Source organism: Lissotriton helveticus, chromosome 7, assembly GCF_964261635.1.
Source record: "Lissotriton helveticus chromosome 7, aLisHel1.1, whole genome shotgun sequence".
Lineage (NCBI taxonomy): Eukaryota > Metazoa > Chordata > Amphibia > Caudata > Salamandridae > Lissotriton > Lissotriton helveticus.
In genome coordinates, this window is record NC_136068.1 from 545,354,399 (window position 1) to 545,373,096 (window position 18,698).

General features: G+C 44.4%; 1 protein-coding gene across 1 annotated transcript in view; it reads right to left on the reverse strand.

The window, feature by feature from the left end:
• PFAS (phosphoribosylformylglycinamidine synthase) overlaps positions 1-18,698 on the reverse strand; it is a 323,630-nt gene that overhangs the window by 203,262 nt on the left and 101,670 nt on the right. The window contains exon 11 of the mRNA XM_078652618.1: positions 12,229-12,357. Coding sequence (XP_078508744.1) covers positions 12,229-12,357 — 129 coding nt within the window. The remainder of the gene's footprint in view (positions 1-12,228; positions 12,358-18,698) is intronic.

The following is an 18,698-nucleotide window of genomic DNA, read 5'->3' on the forward strand; positions in this document are numbered from 1 at the left end:
TAATCAATATGGTGAAAGGCAATTTCGACTAAACTTCAATACTGAAAAGTAGAAAGCAATTTATCATAGCTTTATTAACTGATAAACTAATCATTACCTACACCCTATGCCCATAAAACCAGTAACTAATATGTTGTTATAACATGCATTTTGGAGTTTTTGGTGGATACACCACGATCACACAGGCATGTTGTATCTGTACTTGTTGCTAGGTGCACCAGCCAATAGAGGAATAAAGTGCTCTTGTGGCCTCTGGCCTCTGTGGCCACTCTGTCCCAGCAGTCAAGGTGGCAGCCGCAGACTTCATTGAAAGAAACACCCTTTCATCCTTGGGTATGCATCCCTTCTCTCATCTAGCATTTGCTATTAGTAAATTATAGCTGCTGAAAGAACTTCATTTGTGCACCATTTGCTGTGACTTAATGGAGGAATTGGAGAAGAAAATTATTTAAAAATGTATTTGCTTCTATGAAAGTTTAGACGTCTTAGAAAACAAATATACCAAAGTACTATTTTTATACATTTGTCTCGGATCTATTGAGTGTGTGTCTCATTTATTGCCACTGTGTGTACAACAGCAGCATTAACACAATCATTTGATAAGTCTAACTGCTTGCCCAAACTACAACAAAAGGACGCATTAGTGTGATCTACGTAGCCTCTGTACAACCTCTGGAGACCCACTGAACTCACTACACACTATACCCAGTTGTGGTATAGTATATGGTGAGCCTGCCTCTCACACCTACCCTGTATTTTTGAATAGTGCAAGAGAACTTGGTAAGTACTCTGCATTAAGCCTTGTTTGGGCATACAACCCTTTTTAATGCAATACAACTGTGTGTTTCCTAGACTTAGACTAAATCAGATTCATTTTATTTTCTAGCCATACCTACATTATTGATGAAGGGTCTCATTCTTTGTATGCCGCACCCATGCAATTATCGATTTTAACTGAGAGAGTGCCAAAGCATATTAAGCATTTCTCTATAAGTGATTTTAACACATGTGGTTTTACAAGGGGATTTTTTCAAAACTGTGGAAATTATTTGAAGCATGAACCCTAGACCAGGAACTCACATGCCTTCATCCATATAGGTTTGCTCGCCCAGTTGAGGGACGAGTACCTATGCTACTCTAGTTGTTTTTGCATGTTAGGAGAGCAGTTAGCTTTATGATAACACACCACACACATTTTTAACTGAAAGTATCCCCATACAGGTTGCGCTACTTATCTGACCTGATGAAGATCCACTTTAAAGTTTTGAGTGACCGTGTTATTTCTGAGTCGAAACATCGACAACCTTATTATCTATGCCTGGACTGAACTACTGTCCTCAATGAGGAAAATCGATTGTTTGTGCTAAACTGTATCTATGTCCTACGTCTTTTGGGTATCGCCATTATGTTGTAATGGTATGTCAGTGAGAGCACAGCTCGGCAGGATAAAGACCCTCAATCTAAGGCCACGCCGGTCTGATGGGGTCCGAAAGAGTGGGAGGCCGTCACCATCAGGCAGATGGAAACTCTAGTGCCCCGCCAGGCACGGCGGGCTCGCCAAGTTAGGCCCAAGCACCCCTGTAACCCTCCATAGTGCCAGATACATCTGCCCAGCGAGTGGGACCACTCAGAAGCTGTCCCAGAGGGCCCAGAAGGAATACGAGGGGCAGATATTGCAGTACTCATGCGACAAAGGCAAGATAATGAAAGGATTAGGCAGTGGGGAGACGGAACTCCCTAAAGGCACCTCCTAGTGGTCATTTCCCCTTGGCATGCTCTGTTGGTCCTGATGCTTACTAGGAGTCTAACCACCTAGCCATTGGAGTCACTTCTCCTGTCCTGGCACAAGTGGAGCTTTTTTCCACAAGCGGGAACAGCAGGCTTCCTCGGGTAAGGCAGGTGCAGTCCAGTCTTTAGTGCAGCCGGTCTTTGCTGGGTCCAGGGAGCAGCAGGAAAGTTCTTATGTCTGTTTTTCAGTCCTGCAGTGATCTGAGGACTGAGTGTCAAATGTGGCACTTTTATCCCATCTTCATGTTTGGGGGAGCGGAGGACTCACTAAGAATGGGGAAACAGTTACCACTGGACAACCCTTTTCAATTTACTTCACTTCCTGGGAGCTTGGCCAAAAAACAATTACAAAGTACCCTTCTCTGCCTGAGTCCAGGATAGCTCAGTACTTTTTCCCATGTGCAGAGCTCAGGGCAAACCCTTAGAGTGTACCCAGCGTAATGAGTCAATCTTCCTAGAAATCTAGTACTACCACAGATTTCCCCCTCTGGAGTTGCTAACCTGTCGGTCTACACAAACAAGCAGGCAGATGAAGGTGCGATCACCATTCACTAAGGTGGTATCAACTTTGAAGCTGGGCCATCTGTGGCCACCACCTGGTAATCATCCTGCTGCAACAACAGTTTTTTGTTCCCTTTTCCTGGGACCACTTTGCTTCCTACCAGTGGGGCAGCATGTTGTCTTGATTGACGACGACTGCAGATAGACAGAAAAGGCTACAGAAGTTTAGGGCAACATAGTGGTGACTTTCTCTTACCTTACCTTTAAAAGTTACCTTAAATCCGAACTCAGAGTCAGGGTTTATATAATAATTCAAATCATAGAATATTTATTTTGTGAATTGGAGTAATATCTTTGGTGGTCTCAAATGGATCTTAACGCTTAGTGCAGTGACTAGTGAAACGTCATGTTAGTCAAGCCTTGCAACAGTGAAAACAGGCAATGTCATTGTTTTACTGTCAGGGAATGTTAAACACAAAAGGACCATGCCCTTCTTTTTAATATTTAGCACCCTTCCTGGTGGGCCACCAAGGCCCTCCCTAGGGGCGGCTCAGTAATATTAACAAAGAAGGTTTTGACCTTGCAAAAGGGTATATTCTGCCATGTAAAGTTGGCAGTTTTAATGCTGCCTGAATAGGCTACAGAGGCCAGCCAGTCACATTTTTACCTTTGTCACCGTAGAGGTGGCACAATTAAGCACTGCAGTCCACTAGTGACATTTAACTTACTAGCCCTGGGTACCTCTTGAACCAAATACTAGGGACTTACAAGTGAGTTAAAACAGCCAATAGGGTTGTCGCCAAGTGTGCACATATTTTGGAGGTCCGAGCATATGCACCGGGGACTGGTCAGTAGGATCCAGTGCATTTCAGAGTAAAAAACACTAGCAGCATAAGTAAAAAGGTTGGGGGTGATCATACTAAAAAGAGGCATGCTTTTATCAGCCGCTCATCTAGATATCGATATATAAATATTCCTCAATGACGTAGACAGGCTTTGAGAGGAGCTACGTTCAAGCCCCGAGACAGTAGACTGCTAATGTGTTTTTCCTACAACAAATGTCAGGTATTTCCTGTGCCTTTTGTAGATGAGAATGTGGAAATAACGCTTCATGATGGTCTATGGCACAAAGCCAGTCACCTTGTTTAAGGTGAGGGTAAATTCAGTAGAGATAACATACTAAATCTTTTCCTTTTGAGATAACTGTTGGTACTTTGTACTTCTAGTATGGGTCTGAAATAGCTCTTCGGAGCCTTCTTTTGATCAGGAAGTATCAGGAATACATCCCTTTTTACTTGGAGAGACTGTAGTCTGGGGCTCCTCGAGTGGAATGTTCAGTATTGTTGCCATTCTTACAACTATATATATTGAAGAGTTGTGATATCTACTGGTGATATTCTTGTTGGAGATACACCTGGTGATGTTGAAGTATATGAGGATGATGTGTGTCTATCATGAAAAGAGTGTTAAGTAAGTGGGGATAGATCGCAATATGCCTTCTACAACTCTGGGGCATGTGTAGCAGGTTTGGATCTCCCGCATAGGGAGACGTATCATCCAGAATGCTGCGTAGGTCACAATAGAATCTTCTTAATCAGTGACATCGATGTAGGACGAGAAATTATTTGCGGAGGAATGGTAACTCGAGAGTCTCTTGAACCACCTGCAGAGGACTGTCGGCTGAAATAATCAATCTTGAAGGCCTTAACACTTGCATAGTTGACTCCATCACTGGAGGTAACTCAAATGCCTTTTTTTGGTGTTGGTGAAAATGTCAACATCGAGAAATGCATGGACAATGGTGGTGTAATCGAGGATCACTGCGATGATGTTGAATGTACAGATTGTATTAACAGCAAGTGGGTCACTGTCTGATGGCTGGAATGCTTAGTCATAGATGGTGAAGTGGTTGTGTGCCCTGACCTCCAGGAGCTAAAGGAGTGGTGCAGGTAATGCTGTCATGGTATCAACATTGAGCACTTCCATTGAAAGCACATCAGTGCAGATGTGGTGGATAGTGAAGCTTTGATAAATGTCTATGATGATGTCTTGCTCTTTTTTTCATCTTTTCTGTCTCTTGCGCACCCTATGCGAGACGTTTCTGCCTTGCCAGTGAAACTTGAATGTTCCCTGGAGGAATTTTCTGTTTTATTTTACTAGAGTCCTCTAGCCCTCAAGCTTAGCTCTCAGCTTTATTCCTGCTCAGTCCTTGAGGGTCATTTTGGATATCTGGCACAATTCACATTTCTCTAGGGTATGATGAGTTAGGCATGCCACTCATACTTTGTGCATATCTAAAGCAGCGTCCTTCACTCACATAATAGTCACTTCACAAAGAGAGATAGCACTAAAAAAAAAGGAATTGTTGACAAGTGCAGAAAAAAGACTTAGCACTTTGGAGGTTTACTAAAAGTGTAAAGTGAAAGCAAAATAATGACAATTCAGAGAGAACTTTTATCAAAAACAGGAGTTTAAACACCCAGTGTGTACCCACGCTCTCAGTCACATGAGCCAGAAAAAAAGTAGCAACTCTGTAAGGCAACTGCTAGTACAAGACATCCTGGGTAATAGAAGCTCCTGGAAACTTAAAAGGGGAAGATTTAATTTCCACGTTTTCAGAGTGGATCAACAGCTTCACATGAATCTTCCGGCGCTTAGTGCCACCCTTCTGGCTCAGACAATCTTTACTTATTCATGAAGGGTTAGAATATGCAGGTGCTGACGGACAACCACCAGGCAGTACTCCAACATACAAGGAGACATGGGAGTCTTGGATCTTGTGCCAGAAGGCACTACACATTTGGAGATGCCTGTAGATCAAGGAATCTTCTTGGTAGTCAGCCATCTGATGGAGCCACTAAATGCGACGGCAGACTAGCTCAGCATACCTTTGGATAAACATGTCATTTTTGGTCTGCCAGAGTGGATCAGCAAAACTCTCTTCAGTGGTGACTGCCATGGATTGACCTTTTCAGCACCACTAGGAATGTGCAGTGTTGAGATTACCACATGCTGCAATTCGCACCAATGACATGCATTTTGCCTACAATGGGTTACAGGACTTCTATACAAGTTTCCACCATGGTCTTCCCTGTCTCATGTTTTGAGGAAGATAGAGACAGACCAGGCCCAGGTCATGTTGATAGCCCTGGATCGCGCCAGGACAGTATTGTTCCCCAACTTGTTGAGCCTGAGCATTTGCCTTCCGATCTATCTGTCTCTCCAGGAGGACCTTCTGTCTTAGCAACAAGGCATGGTTCTGCACCCAAATCTCCACAGTCTGCACCTCTATGCATGGAGACTAAGCAATCAGTCAATCATAACGTTTGTAAAGCGCACTACTCACCCGTGAGGGTCTCAAGGCGCTGGGGTGGGGAATGCTGCTACTGCTCGAAAAGCCAGGTCTTGAGGAGTTTTCTGAAGGTCAGCAGGTCTTGGGTCTGCCGTAGGTGGTTGGGGAAGGTGTTCCAGGTCTTGGCGGCGAGGTGGGAGAACAATCTGCCGCCAGAGGTCACTCTTCGGATGCGGGGGACTGTGGCGAGGGCAAGGTCGACGGAGCGGAGCTGGCGGGTGGGGGTGTGGAAGCTGAGTCGGCTGTTGAGGTACGCTGATCCGGTGTTATGGAGTGCCTTGTGTGCGTGGGTGAGGAGCTTGAAGGTTATCCTCTTGTTAACCGGGAGCCAGTGCAGGTCTCTCAGGTGGGGTGTGATGTGGCTGCGGAGAGGGATGTCGAGGATCAGGCGTGCAGAGGAGTTCTGGATGCGTTGGAACCATCTCAGGAGTTTGGCCGAGGCTCCTGCATAGAGGGCGTTTCCGTAGTCCAACCTGCTGCTGACGAGGGCCTGGGTGACCGTTCTTCTCGTTTCAGTGGGGATCCACTTGTAGATCCTGCGGAGCATGCGGAGGGTGTTGAAGCAGGAGGAGGAGGAGACGGCGTTGACCTGTTTAGTCATGGAGAGGGTGGAGTCGAGGATGACTCCTAGGTTGCGTGCGTGGTCGGTGGGTGTTGGAGCGGATCCCAGTGCGGTCAGCCACCAGGCGTCGTCCCAGGCCGAAGGGGTGGATCCGAGGATGAGAACCTCCGTCTTGTCCGAGTTCAGCTTCAGTCGGCTGTTCCTCATCCATTCAGCGACGGCCTTCATTCCATCGTGAAGTTTGGTTTTGGCGGTGTGGGGGTCCTTGGTGAGGGAAAGGATCAGCTGGGTGTCATCGGCATAGGAGAGGATGTTGAGGTTGTGCCGATGGGCAATGTGGGTGAGCAGTGCCATGTAGATGTTAAACAGAGTTGAGCTGAGGGATGAGCCCTGGGGTACGCCGCAGATCTCAGTGGCTTCGGAGCGGAAGGGGGGGGAAGGCGGACGCTCTGTGTTCTGCCGGAGAGGAAGGAGGTGGTCCAGTCCAGTGCCTTCTCTTGGATCCCGGCGTTGTGGAGGTGTGTTCGTAGTGTGTGGTGACAGACCGTATCGAAGGCGGCTGACAGGTCCAGGAAGATGAGGGCCACCGTTTCTCCGTTGTCCAGCAGGGACTTGACGTCATCGGTGGCGGCGATGAGGGCAGTCTCGGTGCTGTGGTTGCTGCGGAACCCGGACTAGGCAGGGTCCAGGATGTTGTTCTCCTCGAGGTAGTGGGTCAGTCATTTGTTGATGGTCTTCTCGATGACCTTTGCCGGGTACGGGAGCAGGGAGATGGGCCGGAAGTTCTTGAGGTCCTTGGGGTCCGCTTTGGGTTTCTTGAGTAAGGCGTGGATCTCGAAGTGCTTCCAGCTCTCTGGGAAGGTTGCTGTCTCGAAGGAGGTGTTGATGACTTTCCGGAGGTGGGGTGCGATGGATGAGCTGGCTTTGTTGAAGATGTGGTGTGGGCCTGGGTCTAACGGAGATCCAGAGTGGATGGTGTTCATGATCTTGATGGTGTTGTCATTGATGTTGGTCCAGGAGAGCAGGCGGTTGGTGCGGATACTGGTCATAGGGGCGGAGGTCTCAGCGGTTGTCAGGGCGGTCGTGGCGTTGAAGCTGTCGTGGATGTCTGCGATCTTGCCGTGGAAGAAGGTGGCCAGCGAGTCGCACAGGTCTTGTGGGGTTGGGACGTCGTTGGTGTTGGAGCTGGGGTTAGAGAGTTCCTTCACGATGTTGAAGAGCTCTTTGCTGTTGTGCGCGTTGTTGTCTAGGCGGTTTTGAAGGAGGCCCTTTTGGCGGATCTGATGAGGTGATGGTGTCTGCGGGTGGTGTTCTTGTGGGCTGCGTGGCTGTCCGGTGTTCGTTCACAAAGCCAGATCTTCTCCAGCTTTCGGCAAGTTTGCTGGAAGGCCCAGAGGTCTTCAGTGAACCCGCAGGCTTTCTTGTTGGTGTGACTGTTGGAGGGTTTCTTGATCGGGGCGAGGGTGTAGGCGCAGTCGTTGATCCACTGTGAGGCTGCGGGCGGCGGTGTCGTTGGGGTCGGTGAGTGGGCTCTGGGCGAGGGTGGTGGTTGGCTGGTCTTCGGTCACTTTGCTCCAGCAGCGGCGAGGCATCTTTTGGGTGCAGTGGTGCGTGGTGGGTTTCTTGAAGGTGAAGTGGATGCATCAATGGTCGGTCCAGTGGAGTTCGTGGTGTGGTTGAAGGAGACGTGGGGGCTTGCGGAGAAGATAGTGTCAAGCGTGTGACCAGCGGAGTGGGTGGGTGTTGTGACAAGTTGTCTGAGTCCATGGTTGGTTAGGTTGTCGATCTGGGTGGTGGAGTTGGTGTTGTTCTCGAGGTGGAAGTTCAAGTCACCGAGGAGGATGCAGTCCGTGGAGGCGAGGGCGTGTGTGCTGATGAAGTCGGCGATGGAGTCGCTGAACTGTGGTCGGGGTCTGGGGGGTCTGTAGATGAGGGATCCTCTGAGTGTCGTGTTGGGGTCGGTGTGGATCTGGAAGTGCAGGTGTTCGGCGGTGCTGAGGGTGTCGTCGGTGTTGGTCGAGACTCGGAGAGTGTTCCTGTGGATGATGGCGATTCCTCCTCCTGCTCCGTTGGTGCGGTGATCTTGTAGCCTTTCGAGACGGCTATGGCTATGTCGGGTGCCGAGGCGGGGTTCAGCCAGGTCTCAGTCAGGAATTCTACGTCTGGGGAGGTTGAGTCGAGTAGGTCCCAGAATTCAACAGCATGTTTGCGGGTGGAGCGGGCGTTGAGAAGGATGCATCTGAGGTGGTTGGGTTCTTTCCTGGTTGGCAGCATGGTGGGGCGGATGCTTGTGAAGCTGCAGTTCCGGCAGGTGAAAGCTCCATGGCTGCGGCTTAGGGCAGCCCGGAAGCAGGTGTGTGGTCGTCCGGTGTTGAGTGCGTGGAGGGTTCTGGCATCGCAGCGGTGTCGGGCGTCGTGGCGTTCGTGGGGTTCTGGTGCTGGGCGCGGTCCAGGCGCGGACAGGCAACTGGACCGCCTGAGCAGTTTTGACTAACCTGTTGAAGTTACAGATCTGATTTTTTAGGCTAGGTGTCCCTAGACTAAATCAATCTATTCAGGGAACTGGGACAAACTTGCAGACTGGAGTAGGATCATAAGCAATAATATCAGATGTTTTGCTATTTGTTTTGTATTTGATCCAGCAAGGTTTTGTGGTAGCCACAGTTAAAGATTCTATGTTAGCTCTTTCAGCCTTTCTGTGTTTGCCTGTTCAATTTTCTTTATTCAAGTCACCTTTATTGATGACATTCTTTAAAGGTATAACGCACATGTTTCTACATAAGTACTTCGTTATGACTCAATTGGTCATTTGGTTGGTCTTCATGCACGTAGAGTTTGAGCACATGTACAGTTTTCTCTGTTTCTTCCCATCAAGACAGTTTTTTCTAATTGTGATTAGTTTTGTGTGCTGTCGGTGAGCTGCAGGCATAGTAAATGCACCCTCCCTACTTTCTTTTCTGGCAAATTAGTGTTGAGGTAACAGCTTCCTTTTTCCCTCAAAGGTTGTATTGTCTTTCCATGGGTCAGTCCATCATCTTCTGGCTAGATTCTCTCCATCACATCCTTCAAAAGAGGAGGAGTGGCTTCACTGGCTTGATCAGTCGACAGCCCTCAATTTTTATACTGAGTGCACAACCAGCTTATTAGGGACTTTGAAGGTATGAAGATGGGGAAGGCATAACAAACCCGACATTGTCAAAATGGATCATACTATTCATTAACAAGATGGCATTTGTAACAGACTTTCCTGTCTTAGACATTAGCAAGACTGCTACATGGCCTTCTGTGTACAGATTTACCAAGCACTACTGCCTCAGCAATCAGGTCCTCAGCGAAAGCCATTTTGCTTTTAGGACTTTTTGCTACAAGTTCAATAATCAGACACTTAACCTTTTGGGAGGTACTGCTTGGGGACATAATCTAAAGACAATGAATTTGCAATTAGATGCATCATGTAGACGAATCAGTTACTTACTTTCAGTAACTCTCTTTCTGTTGGATGATCTAACCGCAGATACCTCAATGCACCCTCCTCACATTCAGTGAAGGGGACTCCTTTATCTATATAGGTCCCAATTTAGTTTCGGAAACAGTCAAACCAAATTGGTTATGATTGATCCCTGTCTGAGGGCTCGGAAAAGTCCAAAACAAAAACAATATCAGTGCATACAGGAGGAGTCAATGAGACTCCATGTCTTCACTTCGACAATGTAAAGGTATCACGGAGACAGATGGGGTCAGCATGTGGGAGCAATTGCTTTGAAAAACTCGGATCCAGTCTGGTTCCTGAAATTATTCTGCAGGTGAGGAATCTGCAGTTATATAAAGCACCCATCAGAAGGAGCATTACAGAAAGTAAGAAACTTGTTCACCTAAACAACTGTCCGTATGGACTGCTGCACGAGCCTTTTTAGAAGAAAGGTATTGGCTAAGAAACTTCCCAAGCAAAACAAGGGGTAACTGTTCCAAATGTGGGCACAATAGTCATCCACATGAAAAAAAGAGAGAAGAGCTGAGGGAACAGGAAAAAGCCTAGGTTTAAGCACCACAGACTTGAGGCAAGCGCAAGTCTTGTCTCTGGATGCCCTCACATATCCCAGGGATGTCATGCTTCATCATCGGGCGTTGCCCCTAGTTGGGCCGGTGCTGTAATGCCCTACGAGTCCCCCGAAGGGTCGCTTGAGCAGAGATCTTTTATTGGTAATGCAATATGATGAGTGAGGGTGTGAGATCAACGGTTAGGAAAGGTCCGTGAGTGAGTGAGTGAGTGAACGTTAAAACGAACTGCCTCAGTAACTCTAGATCAACATGTTTCGTGCCCTTCAAATGGTCAGAATGATTGCTGGCGTTTCTTCAGGACCAGCAAAGTGAGTGAAAGAACCGTGAGTGGGTCTAGAACCCTAGAAAAAAGGAAGAAACGGTCCACCCTTGTGTAAAACTACAAGGTGGCTTTTAGCTCAATTAATGACCGCTCCTGTTGCAACCTAGGAGTAAACAAGGAAAGAGTAAAAGAACAAAAACACAACGAAGGAGTTAATATAATCCTCTCTGTGGTGAGATGGTAGATTGCATCTCATCCTAGTGGTGTTATCATAGAATTAGGCAAGTGAACGGACAGAAGAGACAGAAAATAGATACTAAAAAACACATCCAGCATATTGTGAATTCATTGTACTTCCCCACATAGGGCACATGATTCAATGGGCACAATACACAGCGTTCCAGTTATGCCTGTATAGGGTCGAGGCACATATTGGCGTGTAGAAACCAGTCAACCTACATACCATACAGACTGAAGTACAGATGTCGAAATATGTAAACCATATGTAAATAGGGTCTTTGTATAGTGCTACAAAGAAATTAACTGTATTGTATGTACCATAGTGAGTATGCGGTCTCATGATGTAGAATAATTACATTACCCTTTTCACATCAAAAAGTTGCACATGTTATTAAAAAATCAAGTACAAGTAAGCACATTTAGCACAGTCTGGAAAAAAATTGTCCTTGCCCTTTCTTTCAAGAAAAGCAGCGCACCTTAGTTCCCACACATTCGACAGATAGTGGGAAGCAAGGACTGGAAGACCACAGTGACTGATATGAGACTATATCCAATCCCACTTCTTACCCACAGGCAAGGTATCATACAGGGGATGAGAGAAAAACAAGACAGAAGCATCTGATCGATGAGTGCCAGCACAAAAAAAAAAAACACATGGCACAAACCTTTAAGTACGTTTTTATAATACAGAGGCTGGAATAACTTTCCATGATGCTATTAGGTTAATTTGATCTAAACATGCTTTTACCATGGGGAATGCTCTTCACCAGAATGCCACCATTTTCTATCCAACTAGCATATGAGGGCATTTTGTTACAGTGTGCTCTTGTTCATAATACAAAGTTTGAACGGTATTTAACAGTGTGATTAAAAATATATTTGGTTGCTATTGTTTTCCATTAATCAATAGTGTAATGCTGGGGTCTTTGCTCCTGTGCAGCACTGTCTTTTCATACATGGACAGTCTAGCAATCCTTATGTAAATCAGTGTAAAGGATCCTGTGACATGGAAAAGCACTGAGCATCATATGGCATGTTCCTACTGGCAGGAGGGTACAGCTTACTACATCTTCTAATCACCCAACATATTACAAGGATCATCAGTGTTCCGCAATACCAGAATCACTGGTGTAAAGGTGTTTGCAAGCTCTGCAGACTGATATGCCAAGAACAGTCACAGCAAAGTGTACCCTATTAATAGAATCTGAACCTCTAGGCAGATTCCCTCATATTAATGTTAGTGTTTTCTCGATAACTACATCATGTGAATATTCCTGGTCACTGTAGTAGCAGTGTCTTGTCAAAGCCATGACGTGATGATGAAGTTCTATTACAGTGTTATGTAATTATCTTCACTAGAAAGTGAAACCCATTACCCGTACATGCCATCACCTATGACAGGAGCATACTACAAGCCACGCAAATACTTCTTGACTCAGATATACATAGACAACCTTATCTTACCTGGCTCTGGTTGCTCTTTCTTAATGTGAATGGCTTCCATGGATCCGATGCCACCACTGAACATAATGGGCTTAATCCACTCCCGCCTCTCTCCGCTTGGCAGACACATCCCGAAGGAACGGGCAAACCCTGCAAGGAACATGCAGCACATTCAATGGTTTCTGTGCCTAACCACAGGGCAGGAGCATTACTAGAGCTCCAAGACCAATGCACGCACACAATCCAGAGTAATGAGAACATTCGGTCTTCTGACATTCTCACCCATCAGCACAAGTCTAAGTACTCATTCAGACTATTCACACAGCACTAAGTCCAAGGCGAACCACTGTCATCACTAAACTACTACATATCCAGAGACTCATCTAATGGCCTCACCTGCAACCAAACCACCTACATCCTGAATATGAGTACAAACACCTTCCCTTAGACCTCATTAACAAGCAAGGGCTAGCCAGTATTGTGACACATTATTAATCACACAATCCTCTTTGTTAATGGGTGTCTACCCAAGCGCTTATTTCCCCCAATCCTACATTTTACATATAAACCTTTAGTCCAGTTAGAAACAAACTGGACATTGGAAACATGACTTTCATTGGAGAAAATAAAACAATGATGACATTTTAAAATGATCAATATACCAGTGCAAGTGATATATTCGGTTTTACTGCTGCTAAATATGAAATGAATATGTTTTTTTAGGTCTTGCTCAATTAAGAGAGGTAAATCCTAGCATGTTGTGGATAAGCTGATCAGCTCTACCCTATTTCCTTTTGTTACCTGCTTTACATTCCACTCTACCACCTGTAGAGGACTCAACATTCTGTAAGTCTCCTGGACACTGTTCATTGTTAGAAACTTGGCTCTACGCAGTCGAAAGGTTCACACAATGTGTACCAGCGCCCATTGCAGAGGATGGTTAGTGCCAGCGTTATCCCAGGCTACAGTGTTAGACTGTAGGAATATTCAGGATATAAAGACCGTTTTACCTACACCCAATTAGGGAATGAGCCCATTAGTCCTCAAGGTATGAAATCTGCAGTGTGCCATGAAACTGGGTCCTTGCCTTCACATTTCTTTTACATGAAACGTGGATACTCCCCTTTGAATAAAGATGCAGGCACGAAAAAATGAGGTCTTTGTTAGTCAGCATGAGTGTGCCACTTCGAGTCATTCCTTCAATTGTAGAGAAATACAACTTCATGAAGTCTGTAAAGCATCCACAACTAACCTCGTGTGTTATTTGAATGATGTTCTCGTACCATTGATAAATTCTGAATTTGTTACTTCTCAAAGGCAGTGCCATAATTTTAAATTATCAGAGTTGCTGCGAGAGGAAACCAGGTATACCATAAATAATCATTGTTTCCAATGTTGTGACTTGCTGTATTAACATCTTCTATCCCCCCACACACTCTATTGGGAAAGTTACTTTGTTGCCCAAAGGCCTTCTTTCGAATCGGTTGAGCAGACTAAAAGCCTTATTGATTCAAAAAGACGTTGCTTTAGCATCTACCTGGGAAACTTTTGATCTCTAAGTAGTCCATTTCTTGGCTGAGGTGCAACCAATGTTACGCACTCAATTTCCACAGCATTTCGGTGAGCTGATACACCATATTTATAATGCTTTTAACACCACTGGAGCGGCGCACTCTTTTTTAAAGTGATTGGGTATGGATTTGTTTCTACGTTTCAGACTGTGCTTGTAGTTATCAAGTCTTTTATACATTTGTTGTTTCCAGCTCTTTTGAAGCATTCATATTGTGCTATTCCTTATGGTTGCTATTTCGGTCCTACCCCACACACTCTATTGGGAAAGTTACTTTGTTGCCCAAAGGCCTTCTTTCGAATCGGTTGAGCAGACTAAAAGCCTTATTGATTCAAAAAGACGTTGCTTTAGCATCTACCTGGGAAACCTTTGATCTCTAAGTAGTCCATTTCTTGGCTGAGGTGCAACCAATGTTACGCACTCAATTTCCACAGCATTTCGGTGAGCTGATACACCATATTTATAATGCTTTTAACACCACTGGAGCGGCGCACTCTTTTTTAAAGTGATTGGGTATGGATTTGTTTCTACGTTTCAGACTGTGCTTGTAGTTATCAAGTCTTTTATACATTTGTTGTTTCCAGCTCTTTTGGAAGCATTCATATTGTGCTTATCCTTATGGTTGCTATTTCGGTCCTATTTTTGTTGCTCTGCAATGGATGTTCCACAACAAGGTGTTATGCCACTGGAACTGCCACACGTCCTCCTGTGTCGTGAACACACAATACAGTATTTTGGAGTAGTTACTGGAACTGAATGAGAAATGGTCTCTGCCCTTTCGGCCTGTGTGGTGTCGGAGTGTGCAGCCTGTGTTTTACGGTCTATGGTGCTCTTTCGAGTGTGCTATTGACTTGGGCCTTGCTATGCAAATGTCCCAGACTCCGGACTTGAATCAGCTTGTGCATCCTTTGTGGTTGCATCAATTGCGTTGTCCTGCGATTATGCTCCCTTTGCTGAAAGATGCTTATTACGGGCTGCCTTTGCTTTTGCCAGATGCTCCTTTGACTTCTGGTACCTTTTCGGAAGCAGCACTCCTGCCACTATTCACTTCGACAACTGTTGAAAGAGCTGAAAATATCTCTGTGTCCCTTGGATCTTGTTCTTCAGGCCTCTGTTGATGTGTTGTCTCCAGATGCAGGTTTAATCCTGGGCCCCAACAACATTTTGGATATGGATGTAGAGGATATGGTGGATATGTCACAATTCAATTTGGATTCCTCCTAGACACTTTAATTGGCTTTTTAATTTTATGAAATTCTTTTCTTCATTTTTTATTAGTTTGTGTGGCATTTTAATTTGTAATTTTTAATGGCTTTTAACATTTTCTTATTTGTATTTGAGTCATCTTTTTCCGACCAAGGAAGGGTGTTATGTGGCTTACATTTAGTCTCCAGTTTATCTTTTCATTCTAACTTACCATTGTTTCCTAATGGTGGTTTGCACGTTTTCTCCATTGCGAAAATGTGCTGTGCACAGATTTATTCCAGGTAAACATTATCGCACTGTAGTCTGCACATTTAGTTCCAGGATCCCTCTACTCATACCATGATACATTGTTTTATTTTCTGTGCTTGTAGAAGACGACTCTTCTGCTTCATTCTAATTAAAATGTTCTGCGCTTCTGGCACAGTGTGATCAGCCTGCCATTCTATTGTAAAAACAGCATCAATGCTGAAGTCGGTGAGAGGTTCACTTTCCGCTGGAGTCATCACGGAACACTATTGTGAGCTGTGACTGAGATGCAGTACCACTGTCCCAGATCTTCATCCTGAGAAGGAAGATAGCTATGGGAGAAGTGTGCAGGTTTGCACACTCAAGATGGAGTGTCTTTGTTAATGCGCTAAGGGCGGCTTCCTGAGACAGTACAAAGGTATGGGGTTGGGCAATATGGATGAGGTATTATGAAGTTTGGTTGTTCTAAATACACAGTCCTGCTGGACTCCTAGGAACCGTATAACATGAAGAGGTAGGTAGGGATGCATATGCTATTGTGTCTGATATTATTGACAATGACATAGCAATGATGTAAATTAGCACACCATACTCCCTTGTAGTAAGGTAAATCTCCGGGCACTGGTTATTTAATTATGTCGCACATTGCCATAGCCTAAAGCCTGCCCAGTCTCTCAATCCACATATGCATCAATTGGTCCAAAGGAGGAGTCACCTATCTCGTGACTTCCAAAGACTCTTACATAACAACAACAAAGTGCAAACATCCGGGCCCAACAATAGATGGCGATCTATGGACAGTGTGTGATATGCAGCTCATATGCCTCGAAAATAGATTTATATGGCAGCGTTTATGTCTAACAGTCAGCACTCCCCCATTGAGGCTTGATTTGGAACTCAGGCCGATTACTGACAAGACAGAACTCCTCCGGCTTATTTATTGGAGATGCATCTGGGTTACCCCCGAACTCTCGTTATATTGAAATGGGTTGGAGGAAATTCTCAGCCATCTGAATGCAACCAAACTCCCCTGGATCAAATTTGACAAAGCCTCCCTTAAGGAGACTGGCATGTCCAATCTCTGGCATGATTAAGTGGGTTGCTGCCCAATAATTACTGTGCATGAGTTAAAAAAAATATTTTAAAATCACAAACGCAGTAACCTTCTAATGCATGCAGAAGACACTTTAGGTACCTAATTTCTAGTATTCAAAGATAATCTCCATTTAGAAAATTTCAGCAATGACACAGCCGAATTTGGCTAAAACACGTTATGTGCAATTTAGATATGGAAACCTCCCCCTCAACAGTTTTAAAACAAAATGGCTAGGTATCCTGAATACCATAGACCAGAAGTGCCACATTTGTGGCTACAAGAAGGAGAATCCACTCCATCTGCTATTCTTTTGTCCAGCCTATAAAGGACAATGTGCAAAATGGTGGATACCTATTTTCAGGGAATTAGGCATCTCAAGGAATGAGGAAGCTTTTAGGATCCTTCAAGCCGACAGGACCCCACATCTGGTATTTGCGCTGTCTAGGTTTCTGTTTCATGTCTGATTGATAAGAAACAGGAAAATGCTGTTTTGAATTAAATTGGCACTTTTATGGAATTGTATAATCTATGAATTCATTATTTATCCCATTCCAAATTGTAACCTTGGATCTATGATTTTATGTGCTTGCAGGGCACATGCATTCATTTTTTAAAAAGTTTTTTAAAATAATTTTACAATCATTCATCAACGTGGAGGCCCATGCATTACGTTTTATTTGTATTTTTATAAATTGGTGGTTTTTTTTTTATCTGTCGTAACATGTTGATGTTGAGTTTAACTTACTGTGGCTCATGAATTTTTAATGGGTATCTCTTTCATGGTATATTGCCAAAAAGAGTAATGGATTGGAATATCAATCCTGCAGCTCCACATAAAATAGGGGGAACAAAATGTGTAAAATTTACAATTTAAATACACTTGACCCCATCGAAGCTATATGCCTTGAATTGGTCTTTTTAGTATTCATGTTCGGGGGATCGTAGGAATTCTTCGATGGGGGTCATAAGCTCATGCTCAATAAGGGGAAATATTTTGGAGGCCTACTTTGCTTGGAGGGGTTGGCCTAAAGTAGAAGGGAATCTACTTTGTATAGAGTTTTAATCAAGCAATTTTGCACTAAAGATTGAGCAGAGCTGATCTAATGGCAATGTCTTGTAATGCTCTTAAGAACTATCTGAAACACAATATTATGTTCGGTTCAATGAATCATGATATGATCCTGTGTAGGGGAAAGAGGAAGATGGAGATTATAGCTTATGCTTGTTTGGAGGAGTTGCCCCAACCCTACTTAAAGTGGAACTTGGAACGTGGTGCTTGACTATTCTTTATAATGTTTTCCATGAATATTTTGCCATTAAATTCTGTCATAGGGACTTGCAGAGGGATTGCTCCAGAAAGTAGACTGTGATCTTTGAGGGGACTCTCGCCAAACCCTTGTGCTTGTTCTTCTCACATGACCGGCATTGCATGCTAGCTAATTGATGTAGTTTGCTGAAATCTTTGTTTTTGAAATATGGTGGATCGCTCATCAAAAGATGCAGTGCAATTGGTATTTAATACAGTAAATGAAAAAATGTGTTTTAACATTTTTACTTTTTAAAGATTTTTTTCCAATTTGTATTGATTATGCACAAGGCATTTTTTAAAAGTGGATCTCATTCAAATCTGTTCTTACTAATAGAAATTGCGAATTTGTCATGGGGAGCAGACTGTTAAGGGACAATGGGAGCTTGGATTGGTGCCAATTAGTCTGGGAAGTAGTAGGGCGAAGTGGCCATGCTCACCAGAGCTTAGCTCTTCCCCAATACGAAGGGGTTGTAACTCAACTGGCTCATAAGAAGGAAGCCTGACTTTGAGTCACTTATAGATGACCATTTGTGGGAAATCCATTGTTCTACTATTTTCATGAAGATCATCATTAGGCATCAGTCTCCAGAACATTCCTCAAAACTGGATTCCATATACAGATGTGTGATAAATGACATTCTGGCTTTCGATTATGTAGGCCAGTAGGGTAATGAAGTTGTTGAAGAGTATTGGCACAAGAATAATCGCCGCAGAATGCATGAGAATCTGTGGTATCAAATGATCAGACTGACAAATGTGCCACAATATGTTGGTTGATTACTGAAATATAACACTACTGGGTTGATTCAGCTGGATTAATGCAACAGTAAATCCAAGGACGAACAATTACTGAAACAGTAACCGACGGTTATATATGCAGTGGTACATATATTAAGATGAATTAAGATTGTCTGCTAAGACAACGGATATCTAAAGTCTCTAAATGATGTTCTGGAGTTGGGGGTGAACTAGATGATTCACTGGCGAGGCAGTTTAACGTTTGAATTTTGGCTTCCCAGAGAATTTAGAACGTAGCACCATATTGGTTCCTCTGTGAAACCTTC